The 20,700-nt window shown below is 36.2% G+C and overlaps 1 protein-coding gene across 2 annotated transcripts in view; it reads left to right on the top strand.

Annotated features, from left to right (window-relative positions):
- The window catches only part of myh10 (myosin, heavy chain 10, non-muscle), a 56,121-nt gene that overhangs the window by 5,793 nt on the left and 29,628 nt on the right, over nucleotides 1-20,700 (top strand). Inside the window, exons 3-8 of one of the 2 annotated variants that reach the window (XM_079627250.1) lie at nucleotides 1,472-1,628; nucleotides 14,090-14,117; nucleotides 16,001-16,103; nucleotides 16,933-16,962; nucleotides 18,506-18,523; nucleotides 20,357-20,449. In XM_079627250.1, coding sequence (XP_079483376.1) covers nucleotides 1,472-1,628; nucleotides 14,090-14,117; nucleotides 16,001-16,103; nucleotides 16,933-16,962; nucleotides 18,506-18,523; nucleotides 20,357-20,449 — 429 coding nt within the window. The remainder of the gene's footprint in view (nucleotides 1-1,471; nucleotides 1,629-14,089; nucleotides 14,118-16,000; nucleotides 16,104-16,932; nucleotides 16,963-18,505; nucleotides 18,524-20,356; nucleotides 20,450-20,700) is intronic. The other variant, XM_079627251.1, reaches the window with a different exon arrangement.

The following is a 20,700-nucleotide window of genomic DNA, read 5'->3' as shown; positions in this document are numbered from 1 at the left end:
ATTATTATGTTTCTAGCATGTTATATGTTTGGCAACAGTTCTTCTAACCCTAATTGATGGGAGTGTGTAGATATTCATCTCTTAAACAACCATGTAGGAAGACACATCATGGCCATATTCCAGGATGACAATGTCAAGATTCATCAGGCTCAAATTGTGAATGGTTGGGAGGGAGCATGAAGAATAATTTTCTCACATGAATTGGCACCTCTGAGTCCAGACCTCTAACTCATTTAAAGTCTTTGGATTTGCTGGAGGAGACTTTACAGAGCGCTCGACTCTTGCATTGTCAGTACAAGATCTTGACAAAAAAAATGTATGCACCTCTTGATGGAAATAACATCACAGCATACATTTTCATGTAATCGTACAATACATTTCTTATTGTACGATAATGATTGCAGTTGAGCATATCTCATATATGGGAAGCAGTTTTCTTCCATATATAGCCTGACAAACATGGGAGAATTATGCTGGAGAAAAACAAATTTCCAGCCACAAGCCTCTTGAGTCCCAAGTCTATTGTTCTGGTCTGAGATCTAGTTTGGCAGGATGGCTTTGTCTAGTAGGGAGTTGGGAGTGGGATGTAGACTCAACTGTCCTGAATGCACCCCATTACTCCTCCACACCCATATAAATGCCCACTCTTAACCTCAGCCAATAGAAAGACCCTTCAGCAGACGGGGATTACCTCTCCCCCGACTTGTGTCTGGATCACACAGCAGTGGCCAAAGACATTCAAACAAACACAAGATGCTCAGTTATAGTCTCGTATGTGGAACAGCATGAATAAAGCTTGTAAATGTCTTCAGTAATGAAGTGCATACTCACTGCAGGACCGCTGCACTGGCACGGAAAGTGCTGTTTCATTCTGTACACTTAATGCAGATATCTTTTTTTCAGTTTTCACTGCCACTTCTTGAAAAATATCATAAATTCATGATAAACAATAATCTGTATTTTATCTCATTACAGGTGAAACTCGAAAAATTAGAATATTGTGCAAAAGTTCATTTATTTCAGTAATTCAACTTAAAAGGTGAAACTAGTATATTATATAGACTCATTACATGCAAAGTGAGATATCTCAAGCCTTTATTTGTTATAATTTTGATGATTATGGCTTACAGCTTATGAAAACCTTTTCACAATATTTTGAATTTGGGGTTTTCATAAGCTGTAAGCTATAATCATCAAAATTATAACAAATAAAGGCTTAAAATATCTCACTTTGCATGTAATGAGTCTAATATATTAGTTTCACTTTTAAGTTGAATTACTGAATTTTTCGAGTTTCACTTGTATTGCACAGCTATTGTTTAATGACGTTGATGTAAAAAAAAAAAGTGTCATCATAGATCTCATCAATAAATTAACACTATTGTGAATGATTTAATACATAATTCAAGTATCAGTGAAGTACCGGTATTACATTCTTCCATCTTTTGTTTGTGTTCGTGTCTCTGTGCAGACGTACTCGGGACTCTTCTGTGTGGTCATAAATCCATACAAAAACCTCCCCATATACTCCGAGAACATCATCGAGATGTACAGGGGTAAGAAGAGGCATGAGATGCCACCTCACATCTACGCCATTTCTGAATCGGCCTACAGATGCATGCTTCAAGGTAAGACCGTAAATACCAAATATTCTCAGTCAGTTCATCATGTTCAGCCCAAATAACACCTGGCTAAATAATTCTGGATTTCCACTGAGGATATTGCAGCAAAAATAAAGAGGCTGTTTTGTGTTTATTGAATCTTTGTTCAGCGCTTGCTGCTAGATGAGGAGAAGACCACCAGGTGTTGTTAAGCAGACACATTCTCCTCTTGTTATTTTAAGAAGATTTCCTTAACCATAAAGCAGAATATGAAATTACTAGCAGTTTTAGCCAACATTTAATGTTATTGGCTGTGCTTTGTTTCATTGTATCATGTGACTTAGACGGAAATTAAATGGTCACTATTTCCTATGGTATCTATTATATTTCAGTTCGTTTTTTCATCCCAAGAGATACATTAATTTTATCTGGTGTCCTCAGATAAGCCCGGAGAATGGAGAGAAAAAAGGGCTCGTTTTTTTTCTTTCTTTTCTTCATATTTCACTGCAGTGGGCTTGAGTTTTTCTTGTCTCGGCTGTGGGTCTGTGCATATTGAAGTGTGATGCGTATCAGAAACTTCTCTATCAGTCACTGATACTGATACAAGTCAAGGTTACTAAATAAGTTTTAGAGAGTCAAGCGTTTGAATACAACACTGTTCTTTATCAGATGTGACCCTGGATCACAAAACCAGTCATAAGTCGCACGGGTATATCTGTGGCAATAGCCAACAATACATTGAATGGGTCAAAATTATCGATTTTTCTTTTATGCCCCAAATCATAAGGATATTAAGTAAAGATCATGTTCCATGAAGATATATTTTTAATTTTCCTACCGTAAATATATAAAACATTTATTTTTGTGAGTGGATGCAGCATAATCGTGAACCTAAATGGACAACTTTAAAGGAGATTTTCTCAATGTTTCGTTTTTTTTTTTTTTTTTTTTTTGCACCCTCAGATTCCAGATTTTCCAATAGTTGTATCTCAGCCAAATATTGTCCTATCCTAACAAACCATACATAAATGGAAAGCTTATGTATTCAGCTTTTAGGTGATGTATAAATACCAATTTCCAAAAATTGACCCATGTGACTGGTTTTGTGGTTCATGGTCACGTATTAAATACAGCTTATTGTGCAGAATCTGCTCATATCTGGCTTACTTGAACTCACATGTCACTACACAAAAAATGACGGCATTCTTGTTCATTTGCGTTTAAACTATTTTCTCAATATTTCGTTTTTTTTTTTTTTTTTTGCACCCTCAGATTCCAGATTTTCCAATAGTTGTACCTCGGCCAAATATTGTCCTATCATAACTAACCATACGTCAATGGAAAGCTTATTTATTCAACTTTCATATGTATAAATCTCAATTTCCAAAAATGTACCCATGTGACTGTGGTCCAGGGTCACATGTCATTTGCTGTGAATACTAAGCCTCTGTCCATCACAGGAGGAGATCATACAAAGTAAGGTCCATCGCTCCTCTTCTTGGACAATTGGAGCTTTTTCAGACTGCTTCCTGTGTGTTCTCATACTGGTTCTCTACTCAATGAAGCGGATCGGTTGTGGCTGATTGTGTAAGGCAAGATCAGGAGATGTAATTCTGTGATTTTAGTCAACCATCATTTTTTTTGTACCGCTGTCATAATCTTTAAGTCATCTCTTAGTAAATCTGGGGCAGTGGATATTGGAGTGGGTAGCTGTGTCACAGATTAAGATGACGTTTGGCAGAGATGTTAGCGTGTTCCATTACAACTGAATTTAATCTTTCAAAACTCAATTTAATTTTCACTGTGTTTTAGAGGTGTTTAGAGGAGTTTATACAATCAATGAACCGCAAATGTAGTCAGGATAAACAGTCTGCACACTTTTGATTCGGATAATTGCAGCTGTATTACGTAATATGGGATTCGTGTTTGTTTGTAGGCTGTACCAATTCAGCTCTTCCTCAGTGTGCATTGGTGTTCTTGTATTTTAATTCATGTTTATAGCAATTGTGATTTTATTCCTGTGATGCAAAGCTGAATTTTCAGCATCATTACTCCAGTTTTCAGTGTCTCATGATCCTTCAGAAATCATTGTAATATGATGATTTGCTGCTCAAGAGACATTTCTTATTATCAGTGTTGACAGTTGTATGGCTATATATATATATATATATATATATATATATATATATATATATATATATATAAAAATATTGAGTTTAAAAGAGAAAATATTTTTTCTAACAATGTAAAATTCTTTACTGACACTTTTGATGCATTGCATGTGTATTATATAAAAAAAAACTTACTGACCCCAATCTTTTGAACAGTATTGTAACTATATATAAAACATAATTGCACTGCAAGGTACATGACGATTGTATAAAAAAACCTCATTCATTTTACGAGTCCTTTCATTGGTGAATTTGTTAGTAGTGAACAATCATCCAAACTTGGAATCAAAGAAGTTAATCCAGGAAACGGAGAAGCATTTGGCATGAATGCACTGCTGAATTCTCCACCAAACCGCTCTCTCTTACATACAAGGACAGACCAGTTGTCCTGATCTGTCAGTGACCAGGGAACAAGAGCCGCTGAAGGAGAGGCTGACCTGCATTGTGGGGTACAATGTTGCCTTTGTGTGGCGATGGTTGGGGGGCAGTACGAACTGTGACGTACTGGGTCAAGATTGGCCGGGACACATGGACCCTAGTGTCTGCCTTTGGAGGAAACACCCCCAACAATGCCCACACGCTAGTATCATTAGATATACAGGAATTATGGCAGTGGAAAAAAGTTTATTTTTCCTCTTGAGAGATTTCCTCCGTCATGACTCCAGTTCCAGTTTTGTCCAAGCGCACTTGTGGTTTTATGGCTGGAAACCACTCTTTTACACTCTTTTATCAGAATGCCAAAACTGTTCAAGATTTGATCAAAGTTTATTGTTGGTTATAATCGTTTCAGTTGTTCCCCTCATTTGACAGTTACCTTCATCTTCTAGAATTATCTTCTTGTTTTGTAAATTTTTTGCTCCACTTTAAGTCCATGTCTTAACTCTTCCCTGTGCTGCACCATGGTAGTTTGAATAAATGAAAAAATAATAATGACAGCCACAGTCATAAATTGGAGTAGAAACATAAACTGCCTTATGTGCAATTTAAATGTTTTTTTTTAAATAATTTTTTATTTGAGTGCTCGTTATTATATCTAAAAATTAATAGTTGAATTTGGACTGTTAACTTTAACCTTTTAATGTTATGGTAATGTGCCAACAGACAGGGTTCCCTGTAGTTTACATCATTAAAAATTGACGTACTACCTGATATATACACACACACACTATCTCCAAGTGAATCAACATCTAATTGAATTGAAATCAGAATTTAAACGAAATTGATTTGTGAAATCTGTGTCAATACCCAGCCCTTTAGAGGTAATTTTAATGCTCTATAGTTGGGTATATTGCACTATTAAAGGAGAATATTTGTTTTCTGACATGCAGCTTTAAACATAAATAAGTTTCTAGACACACTAACTTACACAAACACATCTGTCTTTGACTAGTCGGTCAGAAACCAGCCATAATCCCCCTCTCTGGCTGTTGACTGAACTTGGTTACAAAGGGCTAATTATAACAACTTTGGAAGTGCTGATCTTCACTTCAGCAATAACATTTTTGGAAAAGACCCAGTCAGTACAGCCACTGGAGCGCAGGAATGTCAGTGGCACCCGTCTCCCTTCATAGCATATGGAAGCTATGAAATCTAAACCCGGTTACTGACAGGAAAAGCTATGTTTGAAACATAATTACAACTTTTGAAAATGCAATCTCACAACCACATTTACCCAGTGTGGGGGCACACTTTAAATTCAATTATGCTAGGAGATGTCGAGCCCCCCAACTTATCAGTTCGGGATGGGATGGAATGGGTTTTGTGCTAAGATAGTTACTGTTCTGGGGAGCTTGGGAGTTGTTGACCCACCTGTTTCCAATGCATGTGTAATAAGCGGTAATGCGTTTCATGACACTGTCCTTTTGAACTCGGTCCAGGTGGTTGCAGACAGATCTCATCTGTCTTGAGCCTACTGGAACATAAAGATCTTGGGTAGATTATGGTGGCCAGAGACTCCGTTTCAAAGGCATTCCAATGGGAGCTCAAAAACATTTTTGTACCCGTTTCAGATCAGCTGTGTTTTCTTCAGTGCGTCTCAGACAGGTTAACTAAGCGATACTGTTGATGGATACATAAATATTACTTTACCTTCTCATGCAGCATCTGGAATTTTTCATCATTTTTTAAAGTCTTTTGCTTGTTGTTTGAGTTAACAGTGTAGTTATTATATTCAGACTGAGCTCTAGCCAAAACATTAAATTTTGAGAGGAAGCTGCTCAGAAAAAGGCCAAAATTTAAAATGTCTGTACATTTAAAATGATTAGTAATAATTAGTAATATTAGTAATAGTAATAATTGATAATATTACTAATCATAGCTATACTTTCTAAGTTTCTGGACTTGATGTTTGGTATTTGTAAAGGTACTGCAATACAACTGACAATTATGAAACTACAGTTGTGCCAAAATCACTGAGCTATAGTGTCAAAAATAAAATTCTGAGGGAATTAAAATTAAAATAGTTTTGCTGTCACAATGTCAAAGTTTTTAATTGAAAGTGTTTTTATTCTCTCATTTTATATTTTTGTTTGATACTTTTTTTGCTTGTTTATTTAGGGTAATGGTTTGTTTTATGTTCAGTACTTTTGGAACCTATCTATTCCATACAGAAAATCACTCTATGTTGAGTATTATTTATTTCATGTATAAATGATGCTTTAGGTAAGTGTTTTTTGTTGTTGTTGTTTGTCAGACAGCTGTGACCTTTGAGGTGTTGGTTTTTTTAGTACTCTGAGGCGCACTGCAGAACTCACCCCTTCAACACAACATGGCTACAGAATCCTCCTACAGAGCCTCTGACAAAGCAGATGAGATATTCTTAGTTTGCAAAACATCAGCTGATACCATGATACAGTTTATTATTTAATTTCAGCAAGGATTTCATTTTTTAATTTGTCTATAAATGATTGCATGCACTTGTAGATTCTATTTTAGCCATTTATTACCACAGTTGGGTGATGTCAGTAATGTAGTTAGTTAGGACATACAATTAAATGGCACAATATTTGTTGTATGTCTAGTTTGAAGGTGTGTAGATGTCTGATTGTGTTTGGTTTAAAAATTAGATATAGAGTGACATGCACAAACGGTGTTCTGTGTAATAGAACTGCAGTCTCCAATAGTTATTGTCACCTCTGATCAGGCCATATCTGGCTCGGCTCACTGAGTATCTAGTGAGTCATATTTCTCTGTGTGACTGACGGGCTCATCATTTCCAACAGCTACATGGTAAATTCCTGCGGACAGCAGTTGCAGCAGATGGGCTGTTTATTCTGTTGCGGATGCTTGTCGTTGTCCTCATGTTGCTTGGCTCTTTTGTACTGCAGTTCATACAAATGATTCACTCAGACTGGATTATTTTTGCCTATGAGCTCAAGTGTCTTATCTGTTTAATTTTGCCATCGTCATTTGTTTTATATCCAAATTAAATTCTCTTTCATGCATTCATTGCACTTTGTTAGATTTTCCTGTGTTTGACCGAGCAGTCATTGGGTGGCTCGCATTATCTAACAATGGACATAATCTAACATTTGTAACAGTATTTAATAATCTGTTAATGTAATGTTACTGTAGTTATTAAAAATACAACTTTTTTTAAATTAGTTTGAACTCTGATCTATTATAAAATATTGACAGATCCAACTTTTGTTTTTAATAATGTATTAGTAAATGTTGGAATTAACATTAGCTAAGATTAATAAATGCTTTAGAACTATTTTATTCATTGTTAGTTCATGTTAACTAATAAAATCTTTACAATAAGTTTCCATTTGTTAACATTAGTTAATTCATATGTATATACCTGTGTACACTTGTACACCAAGTGTATTAGATAACTTGCATTAGGTCTTAGTGACAGCAGCCTAATAAACCTGCTGCTTTCTGTTAACTTAATGTTAATCAAACAACAAAAGAAAAAGACGAATGACTCACTGCTGTTGACTGGTTCTTATTAAAGCTACAATAGTTATTAGGTGTATATTTAATTTATACTGTGAAGACTATGGAGTGTTTTATTTTACATTTAATCATTCAATTTCTGTAGTTTTTCTCACTTGAATGCTCCTGTAAATAAACCTGCTGTACTTGTGAAAAACTTAAAGCACTATATGCATGTATGTAATATAATTTTTTTTTTCTTTTATCTCTGTTATTTTATGAAATAATTATCTCATGAAATACTCGTATATCAAATATTATCATGAAGTAATAGTACTCATATCCCCCACCCCTAGCTGAAATGAAGATGATGAAGAAGAATCCTGATAAGATTGTGTATCAAGATCCTACTTGGAAAAAAATTGCGATGTAAGACCAGTCAAATAACAGTTTTTATTTTATTTTTAATTTTTTTGCATTTAGGCCAGGTACACATTTTAGCCATACAGGTCTAGAGTGCCAGACCTTCTGTCTATTATCGTTTAGTATTGTATCATCTTCCAGAGACGTCATTCTGACAGGCTTTGTTTACTTTGCACTTTACTGCCTCTCTGCATCACCATTAGAGTGAAACAGACTTGATCGTCTGATCAGTTTGTAAACACAGACTCATTGCAAATTCAAATTTAGAACCATCATCAACACGTATTGTAAATTGATGGATTATTAAAATATTTTCCTACCCTTGCTGATCTAGAAGAAATTATCGGCAGCCCTTTTGGCATCCAGTATTAGTTTTTTTAAAGTTTTTTTTATCTCTGCCGTCATTTCTTCCGCCTGTGCTTATTTATGGTTTGATTGGAGGCAGAGTGAGCATTGAGGACCTTCTTTTATGTATTGATCATGTATTGTTGAACCAATTTTAGCTTAAAGGATTAGTTGACTTTCCAAATTTTTTTTGCTGATAATTTACTCACCCCGATGTCATCCAAGATTTCCATGTCTGTCTGTCTTCAGTCGAAAAGGAATTAAGGTTTTTGAGGAAAACATTCCAGGATTTTTCTACACAGAATGGACTTCAATGGCAACCATCTATCCCAATGTTCAAAAGAAGTTTCAAATGTCCGTCTCAATGCAGCTTCAAAGTCTCTACACGATCCCAGTCGAGAAATAAGCGTCTTGTCTAGCGAAACGATCGGTCGTTTTCTAAAAAAAAAATATATACTGTGTATATATATACTTTTTAACCACAAATGCCCGTCTAGTACCATCTCTGAGATGCTCCGCATATTACGTCATCACGTTGGAAAGGTCACACGTCACGTCATCTATCTAAAGTTATTTGTCTGTGTACCTCGGATTCAAAAATGGTAGCGTAGGGCGAAAGACTCCATCTCTCCATCAAAATAATTTTAACCAACTTCAAAAGCGTCCGACATATTGGTTTTAATTTATTTTTATTATTATATTTAAAAAAAATTGTGACCCTTCCAACGTGATGACGTAATGCGTGGCGCATCTCAGAGATGGTACAAGATGGGCATTTGTGGTTAAAGTATATCCTTTTTTTTTTTTTTGAAAAAGACAGATAATTTCGCTAGATAAGACCCTTATTTCTCGACTGGGATCGTGTAGAGACTTTGAAGCTGCATTGAGACTTGAACCTTCTTTTGAACACTGGGATAGATGGTTGCCATTGAAGTCCAGAAAAATCCTGGAATGTTTTCCTCAACCTTTATTTCTTTTCGGCTGAAGTAAGAAAGACATGGATATCTTGGATGACATCAGGGTGAGTAAATTATCAGCAAAAAAAAAAAAAAAAGTGAACTAATCCTTTAAGCACAAAAAGACGAGTCTTTCGTTGCTGTAATATTTCTTTGGTCAGAGTAGCGTATAATAAACACGCGAGACGGGTCAATCATCGCAGTTTCTGGAGTGAGTCGTGTTCTGTACTCATGGGAAAATCATTTAGGGTTTAAATGTGGTTGTCACGCCTGAAACTTTACAGGGTGTACGTGGCCATACATGAGAAAGTGTAATGAATGTTTGTGCGTCCCATGTTACTGATGTGAAAGGGACTGTAGCCCTAGCACTGGAAGGTTTTTCTTTTGTGTCTGTCCACTCTCTGGTGTCTGGCAGCGATGTGGTTTGGTATGTGAGGAATGTGTTCTGTCGTAGGTTAAACCAGTAAAAGGGGGTGGGGTAGGATGGGCCAGCTGAGGGGGTGCGGAGTGAGAACTTGGGAGTTGAAGCTCAAAGTGCTCTGTGTGGACATTTTGGCAGGACAAGCACAAGACTACCCTGATACTAGACTAGACGGAGGCTGATAAATGGTTCGCCCTATCTATAGATTTATAAAAGCTGAATTTTCAGCAACCGTTACTCCAGTCTTCACATAGCCTAAGCTGTTTTTTTGTGTGGAGAATTTCATTAATTTGGGTGTTTAATCAGATTCGTGCCACCAACTCTTCAAGTTCTGATCATGTTTGGAACTAATCAATGAACAAATTAAAAATAGCAGGTTATGAGTTATCTTTGAATGCTTGTGTGGGAGCTCCATTTGATTTCAATTGTAATTTCTACACATTACATTGTGTCTGAATTATGCATGTATACTTATGCTGGCATCTCTGTAATCAGCCATTCTTGGTTCAGAGAAGAGTTGCTAAGGCCTTAACAAAGGATGCAGTGAAAAGAAGTCAAGAGCCCTCTCTTCACTTGATTATATGCTTCCCTTTTCTGCAGCTGTGCTGATAGGAGAGGCCATTCTTCAGAATCCTTGGCTGCCATAATCTGTGTCTCTGTATCCGAGACCGATAGTGTCATGAACGTTCACAGAGGCTGATGTGAACCACACAGAAGGAAGCGTCTCTAAGAGTCCTCCATCCTGTGAACCGCTTCCAGTTCTTGTAACCTGAGCCTTGAACTTTTTATCTAAAACATTGTCTTTCGAACACGACATTTATCATAGTTCTGCTTCGGACATCATCAATCCTACATTCTGTTCATGTTGATTCATGCTTAAGGACAAAGTGAGTTATCAAGTCCCTGTGTTTAAAGCAATTTAAACTAAAGATGTTCTGATGTGGGGTTTTTTTGGGAGGTATTATCACGCTCTCCTGCATTTTTACATTTTTGGCCTCTGATATAAGGGTGCCGGGTTCTCAAATGTTAGACTTTTAGTGAGCAAACTGAATCCAGGTGGAGGAAACCCCATACTGAGGATCTGCCCAGCTGTAGATCCTCTTCGCCCCATACAGCCCTGACCTCCTGCAGCCAGAACAGGAAAGCAGTCAGCACTATTTTATCTTCAGGCATCCTCTGTTCCCATAGGTGGACTTAGTCAGATACCCCTGTGTCTCATTAAATGACTGCAGAACAGACTCCTTTCAATGCCTGAAAGAATGATGTAAATTGGTTTTGGCACTCTAAACAGCCTCACTTCTTTTTAAGAGTTTGAGTCCTCTCCACAAGCCTCCTGATGATGCTAAATGATGTGTAAAACAATCATAATTCTGACTGCTTTTGTGGAGCAGTGATCAGTATGCAAGCAGTCATTCAGCAGTCATTCAAAAGCACAGCTGGGATTTTATTTTAATAAAGGTTTTGGATCAATTTCCTGCAGCCTATTCACACCAGGAGACCTGCAACAAAGCTAATAAAGTTCCCAATATCATGTGAATAAAGGAGCAACTTTATTTCCTTTGGTCATTGAATTTTGCTTAAAGCGAATATGCCTTTATCACTTGTAGGTACCAGCAGAAATAATCCTATAAATCCTGATCTAAAGTAGATATTTTTAAGTTTTTGTGGGTGGTTTTGGCTGTAGAGAATTTTGAAATTACTCGTATATTATCTGTAGCACAAACAGCGCTGAATGAGTTGCATTATAATATTAATACTTGGAGTTTAAGAAAGTCACATTATGTCTAGATTAGCTTTTTAAAGGAATTACTTTTTAAAGAAATTGCTCCAGTGAAGAAAAGATGTCTGTGACCATCATTTTTGAGACGGGTTGGCCAGGTTTATCTTAAATGGTACTATGCTTCCACCAGACCAGCACCAGACGCACACAAATGCCTGACGTTTCAAGGATGGCCTGAACTCAGCAGTTATCTGATACTGCAAGGGCAACAGTTTAACAGTGATGTGAAGTTATTTATCTACATCATTAGCAACATTCTGCAGCAACCGATTCAGGAACTGAGACACCACCCAAATGATCACTTGGAAGAGCTCCCAGGGTGGGTGTGTGTTAGTTCACCCCTGGTTTACAGAGGTTCACCGCAAGGATGCAGAGAGTTGTTCTGCTGTAATACAAATGAGAACATAATCCAGTGTAGAGGTGGGTGATATGACTAAAATATGAGAAATGTTTCTCATGATATTGATATACATCATGTTCCAAACAATTATTACAAAGATAAGAAAAATACAATAGGACAAAGATACAAAAATAAAAGTTTTTTTTTAGGTAAAGTAGGTTTATTTACTGTGTAGTAGAAAAAAATACAGGTGAAACTCGAAAAATTTGAATATCGGACAAAAGTTCATTTATTTCAGTAATTTAACTTAAAAGTTGAAACTAATATATTATAGACTCATTAAATGCAACGTGAGATATTTCAATCCTTTATTTGTTATAGTTTTGATGATTATGGCTTACAGCTTATGAAAACCTTTTCACGATATTCTAATTTTGAATTTAGGGTTTTGATAAGCTGTAAGCCATAATTATAACAAATAAAGGCTTGAATTATCTCACTTTGCATGTAATGAGTCTATATAATAATATATTAGTTTCACCTTTTAAGTTAAATTACTGAAATTAATGAACTTTTGCACAATATTAAATTTTTTCGAGTTTCACCTGTACTACAGAAATGGAAATTGACACAATTAAACACTGATTGGTCTTGACTCTGAGTTAAACATAAATTGATTCTTATTAAAGATACAAAAGTTATTCAGTCTTTTGTTGTTTGATTAAGGGCTCGTTCACTCGAGAAAAAAAACGCTAGGTCTCTTTTTTTTTCTTCTTTTTTTTTTTAAGCGTGTGTTTGCAATGGAAAACAATGGAAAAGTTAAAGTAGCTCTGTGTGTGAACGGCCCCTTAGGCTGCTGTCGCTTTGAAACCGTAACAACAGTACCAACTTTTGGATTTTGAAAGAAAAATAATGAATAAATGTTGTTTTTGTGGTATACAGCCGCAAATTGGTTGCGCACTGCAAACACGTCATATGTGCCCTTGCTGCTTCTGCACCGAACATGTACTGCATACGCAGTGTGTGTGTGTGAAGCTACTGTCAGTGATGCACAAAACCATCCTGAAACATGACAAGTACTGTGTATAGGTTTTGTAACTGCTGTACAATGCGGAGGAAGTAGTTCTCTTAAAGCTTATTGAATCAGAGCTCCTGCTTGAGTAGGAGGCTGTAGGACATCAAGTACTACATTGAATATGATCATCTGTGTCCAGTCATATTGTTCTGTCTCTGCGGTTTCAGACCGGCATGACCTGAGCTCAGTGTGTCCTAACACTGTGGCCAGTATTGGCCTCACGTCTCTTAATACTCCATACACAATTGCCCACAGTCCACATGCATCACGGTTTGATTAAAATAAGCTAAAGTTACAGAGATCAAAGCACTTAAAACATGCTTTCTCATGCACAGGGTCATGTCCATTCAAGGAACTCTAGCACAGTTGTTTAACTCTTTGTGCCAGAGAAATGAAACGCATAAGCAGGGCAGAGTTTGGGTCACATTGAAGCTACTGTACCACATCAGTATCAGTAAAATGACTTTGCGAATCAAAATCCATATCATATAATAAATATATTTCTAAGCCTTTTTTAAACCCACCCTCAAATAAGTGGCCACATGATGTGCCTTATCTACTGCTTGCAGAGGTTTAGTATCGCTAGTATGAAATGATTGCTTCAGAATTTTCCTATAAACCTTCACTTTTGAAGTTGGAAAACTATTCCGTTTTTGGAAGACCAACCTGTTTATGAAGTGAGATTTACAGATGGGTGAGAAGCCTACTTTGGATATATGCAAGATGTGACATAACGAGTTTCACAGATGTTTTATGGCTTGCATTTTAGGCCAACGCGGCATTTTCATTTGGCACTGATTTCCATTTAAGTGAGCAGTCTTCCTCCATGCTATTCTTTCAGTAAAACTTTCCGACTGTCGAAAAGACAGAATTGTCCTAATATACAAAGTTGAGTAAATGCACAAAAATGATTTTATCAGTGGGGAGAAAAAACAGGATTACATGCGTCTTCTGTATTTGATAAATTACTTTCTGGTGTTTTTGTGTTGTTGCTGTTTTGGGCCCTTTTAAATGTCAAAATGTATTGATTTGAATTAAAGGCTCAGATGAACTTAAATGAAAATGCTGACCCTTTTTCCCTCTCTGTCTCTTTTACAGATCGTGAGGACCAATCAATTCTTTGCACGTGAGTAACCATTAGGTCATCTCTTTTCCTCAGTTACAGGTTACGTCAATCAGTTTGGGCTGATGGAAGTGATGTCACATCCCAAGGGTTGCACAGGAATCAGCTTTTTTGGAAGCATGCACGTACGTACAGCCATGCCTGAAAACATGAGTCATGTATCATTTCGGAATTAAATATCAGTAGCTGCAGCTGTTCGGCATGTAGAGCATCTCGCACTGAGTCAGACCCACAGCAAATATTTCTAGTCAGTCTATAAGAATTCATCTATAGAAATTTGAGCTCTTGATGCATTAAGCCTGAATTATTGTCTTTGCACATTATAAATAAGTAAACAGTCTCCCTCATATCTTTACTACATGTCTTTGTAACTGTCGGAGAGTAGGTTCTCTCTCAAAGTCGACCCCTTCTGACCTTCTGATGCCACTGCAGCACACCCACTATGAAGCCATGATGTGCATGAAACCAAACCACATGTAGCTGGAATGCAGGGTTAAGGAATCTTGAAGACAAAAAAGCAGATGTATTTAAGAGCTCTTAAAGGACTGATTTACTAAAAATATCATAATTTACTCCCCCTCATGTATATAAACAGCCATTTCAGCATTTGCGGGGGGAAATGTCAAATGGTGATGGAAAATGCATTAATTAGAGTGAAGAGGAGACCATTTAATTCATACTTTTATAGCCTGAAAATGACATTCAGGAAAAATGTGATGTTAACATCGTCAGTATATAATATGAGGATGTGCAATGTTGAGCCTTCATGTAAACCTGTCGTGTGCAGCGTTCGTCCAATCAATGACACTGACACCGGAAATATGCAAATAAGAACGTTAACCCAGGGTGTAGGAATGTGCAGTGTGAAACGCCAGCTTATGAATAATGGTTAACCACAGGTAAATTATGAGAATGACCCAGGGTTAACTATTTCAAGTGTGAAAAGTTCCTTGGAATATAGTGCACAAGTCATATGGACTATGAAGGTTTTTATTTATTTATTTTACCTTTTTGGAGCTTGAGGGCCATATCCACTTTTACTGTATGAAGAGAGCAGACATTCTGCTTTTAAGGGTCTTCGTTTTCTTTAGAGAGTTTACTAATAGGTTGTTAGGCAAATAATCTGTTTGACACATTAGTAACAATGGCATTAAGGGGCTTTTTGAGTGATGACAGAATTTCCATAATAAATGAATAAAGATCCTGTTTACAGTTAAAAAAATTTTTAATTCAACACAAATTATATTTAACATAACAAATATTAATGGTATACAACTGTGTATATCATCCTAAATTTTCTTTGTTTTTACTTCAATATAATTTCCTATTTTGGACCGGTTTTGTTTAATTCACCCGTTTGCTTGACATTTTGCTATTATATTTCTTTGAGCCAGTATTGAGTAAAGCCAGTATTAAGTGAATGTCTTTACAGGCCTTTGTGGAAAATGTCTGGCTGTCTTTCTAAAGATTTTTTCCATTTATGGGCAGATTAAGGAGAAGAATATTTGAATCAGACTTTGTGTGAAGAACTGTATTGCTTGTATCTGTATCATTGTGTTATAAGGTAAAGTAATTAAAACACCATCGTATGCATTCCAATTATATTAAATAAGACTTTTAATGTTTACTTAATAAAAGCTATTGTGTAATGCACCAGCGCTGCTGAAAGGAACTGCAGCTGGAAAAACAATCGGCAGTGCTAGCAGATGCAGGATGTAGCCCGATGGCTTATTTATAGCTTGTGGATGCATTGATCATGCAAATGTGCATAAATATGTACCCAATCTGTTTTGTTGTTGTTGTTTTGTTTTTTTGGATAATGCTTTAAAAAACTGTTGTCTTATGATGTTTTGATGTTTGCTTTTAATTGTAATTTTCTTTTGCAGAGGGGAATCAGGTGCTGGAAAGACAGAAAACACTAAAAAAGTCATCCAGTACCTGGCTCACGTTGCATCGTCACATAAAGGAAGGAAGGACCACAACATTCCAGTGAGTTCCTTTTCTTTCAGCCGTTCGCTGAATCATTCATTTAGAAATCCGTGTGGAATTTCACTAGTGGTTTAGATGTGGAGGGAAGGATGTGTTTTAGGGCGCAGTGCTAAGCAGAATAAGGTCAATTGAGGCTTGCCGGTTAAAAACAAGTGAATTAAGATTAGTGTAATTGTACTTTAAAAGGTGGACTATTGACATGCCGCCTTAATAAAAAGGTCTAATCGTCTCATAGTCTCTTTATGACAGGGTTTCATACATTTTAAATGGTTAGACAAATAGTCAATCAGCGTGAGCTGTTCGTAACGCCAATTTATATACGTAGTAATTATTAGTCTAACATATCTGTAATGCATTTACAGCTAAAGCTCTCGCAAAGTAATCTATTTGATCTTAGACACATTAGTTGGTTACAACAATGACATCAGGGTGCTTTAGCTGGAAGAGTAATTTTAACCAAATTAACATCAGTGGATAACATGCACTTGTATGTCATGGATAGTGTTGTGTGTAGATTCTAATGTACTGTTGGATAGATGTTCATCCAGTAATAATTGCTGGCTCTGATGTGTGTCTAAGTAGTACACATTGCTCTGTATTAAGAAATCATCTTAAAGTCTGCAGTGCTGGCCTGATAACATGTATTTCCTTCAACAATATCTGAAAGCATGCTGAATAATTGTACATGCTGCAGTCATTGATCTTACTGTATTCGCATGGCCAATTATGCAACATAATAAAGGCTCAGATCTTTCCCTCGGTCTAAGATACTTGCAGAATGTGGCCCTGATGCCTTCTAACATATTACATTTGTTTATTATACAAACAGCCAGAATCACCTAAAGCAGTCAAACTCCAGGCAAGTTCCCTTTAAGCTTTTTATACCTGCTCTGCTTGTGCATGCAAAACCAACCTGCTGTATAAACCCCAATGGAAGGTAGCCTATCCAAAGTGACATTTTCTGCACTCTGGGATATTGCTTGATAAAAATAAACGCTTTACTTTAAGGGGTTTGAATGGTTTACTTTTGATAATTTTTTTGCATGATTTGTCACATTTGCTAAATAGTTTTGAATGTATGCAATCTTCAAGATGTGTTATTATGTTTTTAACAAGGAATGCACCAAAATGAAAATTCTGGGCCGAAACTGAAAATTCAGGATATACTTCAGCTGAAAACTGAAACCAAAACTGACTTTAATAAATTTCTTAATTTAAAAGGGTTTTTTTTGTAAAATGTTATTAATATTAGATTTAATTTTATCTGAATTAAAAAATACAAAGCCAATAAGCCAACAAAAGCCAATAAAATAACCACACTTTTATTTCAAAATCTGACACAAAATATATCAAAATATAAAATTATTCTATTACATTATATATATGATATCTGTCTTTTTTCTCTTTTGACCAAAAACCAAAAATAAAATTTTTGGTGGCCGAAATTTTGGTGCATCCCTAATTTTAACCATCTTAGTGATGGATAAAAATATTGTCTGGATGGATTGGGGCATAGTGCATGATGTGAAAACCTGTCATTTTATTGGAATTTCATATTTAATGTATTCTGGAAGTAATGAGCTGATCACACAATCTGACTTGATATCTAATGAAAGGTTCAGACTACACAATACTTTTTTTCTGTTACGATAGTCACTCTGTCAGGTTATGCAATTTGACTCCTAAATTCTTGTGTCGTGGACTAGAAACATGTCAGACTACACGTTGCTTCTCGATCAATCATCGCTTGCTGCCTTTAATGACGTGCGTGATGTCATCGAGAAGGCGGATCTAGCGTCTGACTTACAAAAATTGGAATTTGATATTGCATATTCACTATTACATAATTCCACTTAGCAGCACCAATACCATCGTCTCTTCACAGATGTGACGGAACTCATTGTGGGGGACTGGGTTATTTTTAAAATATGCTAGTCTTTCTGTCGGGACATTTTGAAACGTCACAGACCCGGCGTCGGTTGTCATCCACTATGACACTATACGAGTTAAACGACTGATTCTTGCATTACAACACCCATTGTCGTTTTATGAATCACCACGACACCCTACATCAAACAGATCATGCGGCCTGATATCGTGTAGTCTGAACCCGGCATAAGAATGAGTGTTTCAGATCCTTGCATGTTTAAAGATTTTGTAGCAAAAAAACCTCATGAAACCTGAAAGTCTTTTGCACCACACATATAGGTCAGTTCAGTTGTCTTATTTAGACCAGCAAAAGCCTTGATCAGAAACTGAGAATACATCCTTCAGATATTCACAATACATTTTGTTCAACTTTTAAATCACCCCTTGCTGAGTGTTCTGCCTGTCATGTGTTTGTGTACATTTCCCTCTGTGACATTAATACCTCTGTTTCCATTGTAATGATTTGATTACAGAACGGAATCCTGTTTTATGTGAGTAGCTTGTAGTCCCTTGTTTTTCCCCATGTTTTCTTTCTTATACCATACCACTTCTTTGATGGGCACAATAAATTGTTATTTTTATTCATTTAACTCCATCTTTTGTTTTTTATTTGTTTTTACTAATGTTATTCTGCTGTTTAACATCTGCTTTCTTAATTATTCTTTTCTTCTCTTTTTGAATCCTATATATACTATATTTTTGGGGTGATGTCAAGTAATTTATCTGTAAAAACTGTAAAACTCTCTATTGCATGTTAAAATACTGCATTATGGTCATGGTGCTGAATTCCCCTTTCTCAAATAACGTTACCCTGCTCTGTCCGTACTGTTGGAAGGTTCTGGAATGTCCATTTACAAAGAGATCTGCTACAAAAAGCTCAAATTCCAGTATTTCTTGGCATATTTTCTATAATAATGAAAGTGACTTTTTGACTTGTCTTATCAGACCTTAATTTTCTAGAAGTTGCTAATGAAATTGTCATATTAATGGTTCATTTATCTCCTATTTAGATGAGGGTGAAACCTGTTACTGTTCTTATAAAGTTTCATTACTAATGTTTTTTTAAAAAGTTAATTGTTCTGACTTAAGTTACTGACTTGTGCTCTCAAATACACGTTAAACAATTCAGCAATTATTAAACAGAGAATTGGATTAATCTTGTAGTCTATTTTAAAACTTTAAACCACAAAATTTCCTGGCCTGTATCCACTATTCTGCTCGTTTTGGTTACGTATGTAAAATCACAGTGGTCATTCGCTCTCATTTGTGCCGTGATGTGTTCCTGTCTCATGACAACAGCCAGAACAATGGGACACCTGTCCAAACTTCCTATCAGATGGAAATGTACAACCGCAAGGAGGGGGTATAAAGGGGTGGATGTCCCAGATTTGTTGCGGGGGGGAGCTGTGATGTGGCACAGTGGGGCTTTGGGCGTCTGTCGTTTCTAATTTGAGGAGTTTCCTGACCAACCCCACAGTGCCTGTATTTCAGGCAGCCAGTGAGAATTTGCACAAAAACCCTCTCATGGCTACCCAGGCTTTAATTAGGTTTGTAGGTTAGTGTATTTTTACTTCATGATCCGCTTCTGGTTTGAGGGTCAAATGAAGAGAAATGAAGAAGCAAGCTGATTGTTGTTAGCCATACAACATCTAAACAAAATATTGTAAAGAATGCAAATAGATGACATTTTTGATGCAGATGAGATGGGACATTTGAGTTTGGAATAATTTGTCTCCCTCAAACTTGCGTGTGTTAAAAGGGGGATGTTTAAAATAATTGATGAACAGATTTATCTGTGATAGTTGGGTTAAAGGGATAGTTCACTTTAAAATGAAAATTGTCATCATATACTCACCCTCAAGTTGTTTCAAACATGCATGAATTTCTTTCTTCTGCTGAACACAAAAGAAGATATTTTGAAAAATGTCAGTAACCAGACAGTTAACTGGTCCCATTGACTTCCATAGTATTTATTTTTTCCTACTATGGAAGTCAATGGGACCAGTTAACTGTTATCTTCCTTTGCGTTCAGCAGAAGAAAGAAATTCATACAATTTTGAAACTTGAGGGTGAGTATATGATGACAGAATTTTAAAGTGACCTATCCCTTTAAACCTTACTGTTTATACAAACTAACCCTGTGCAAGAAATGTTTTCTTAGGCTTTCAATCTGTTTCTTGGTGTTAAATTTCTTGTCAAGGTTTTTTTACGCACGTTATTGCTCTTATTTCAGTTACACACCTCAGTTGCATCTGTTCTTGTATTAAACTTAATATAATCATGTAATAGTTAGTGTTTTCTAACCAGTGATTGTTGCATTACAGGGAGAGTTAGAGCGTCAACTCCTGCAGGCAAACCCTATTCTGGAATCTTTTGGGAATGCCAAGACAGTGAAAAATGACAACTCTTCACGCTTTGTAAGTTTGTCTATTATGACTGGTCTGAGCATTTCACCATTGTTTTGCCAACTGTAACATTACTTGAAACATTGCCAAAATGTAATAAGAATGTAACAAAACATTGTGGCAATGATATTTATTAAGTTTATTGATAGGTTATTTTATTTTTTACCTAGCATGAAGCATCTGAAAAGGGCCATTTAGGTACACACTCACCAAAATCCACATTCAGCACTAAAAAGAGCTAGGCGTCTGTCTTACGTCTGCTC

This window comes from Phoxinus phoxinus (genome assembly GCF_949152265.1).
Source record: "Phoxinus phoxinus genome assembly, chromosome: 11".
NCBI classification, from domain to species: Eukaryota; Metazoa; Chordata; class Actinopteri; order Cypriniformes; family Leuciscidae; genus Phoxinus; species Phoxinus phoxinus.
The sequence above is the reverse complement of the archived record's forward strand: the minus strand, read 5'-3'. Positions and strand labels throughout refer to the sequence as shown.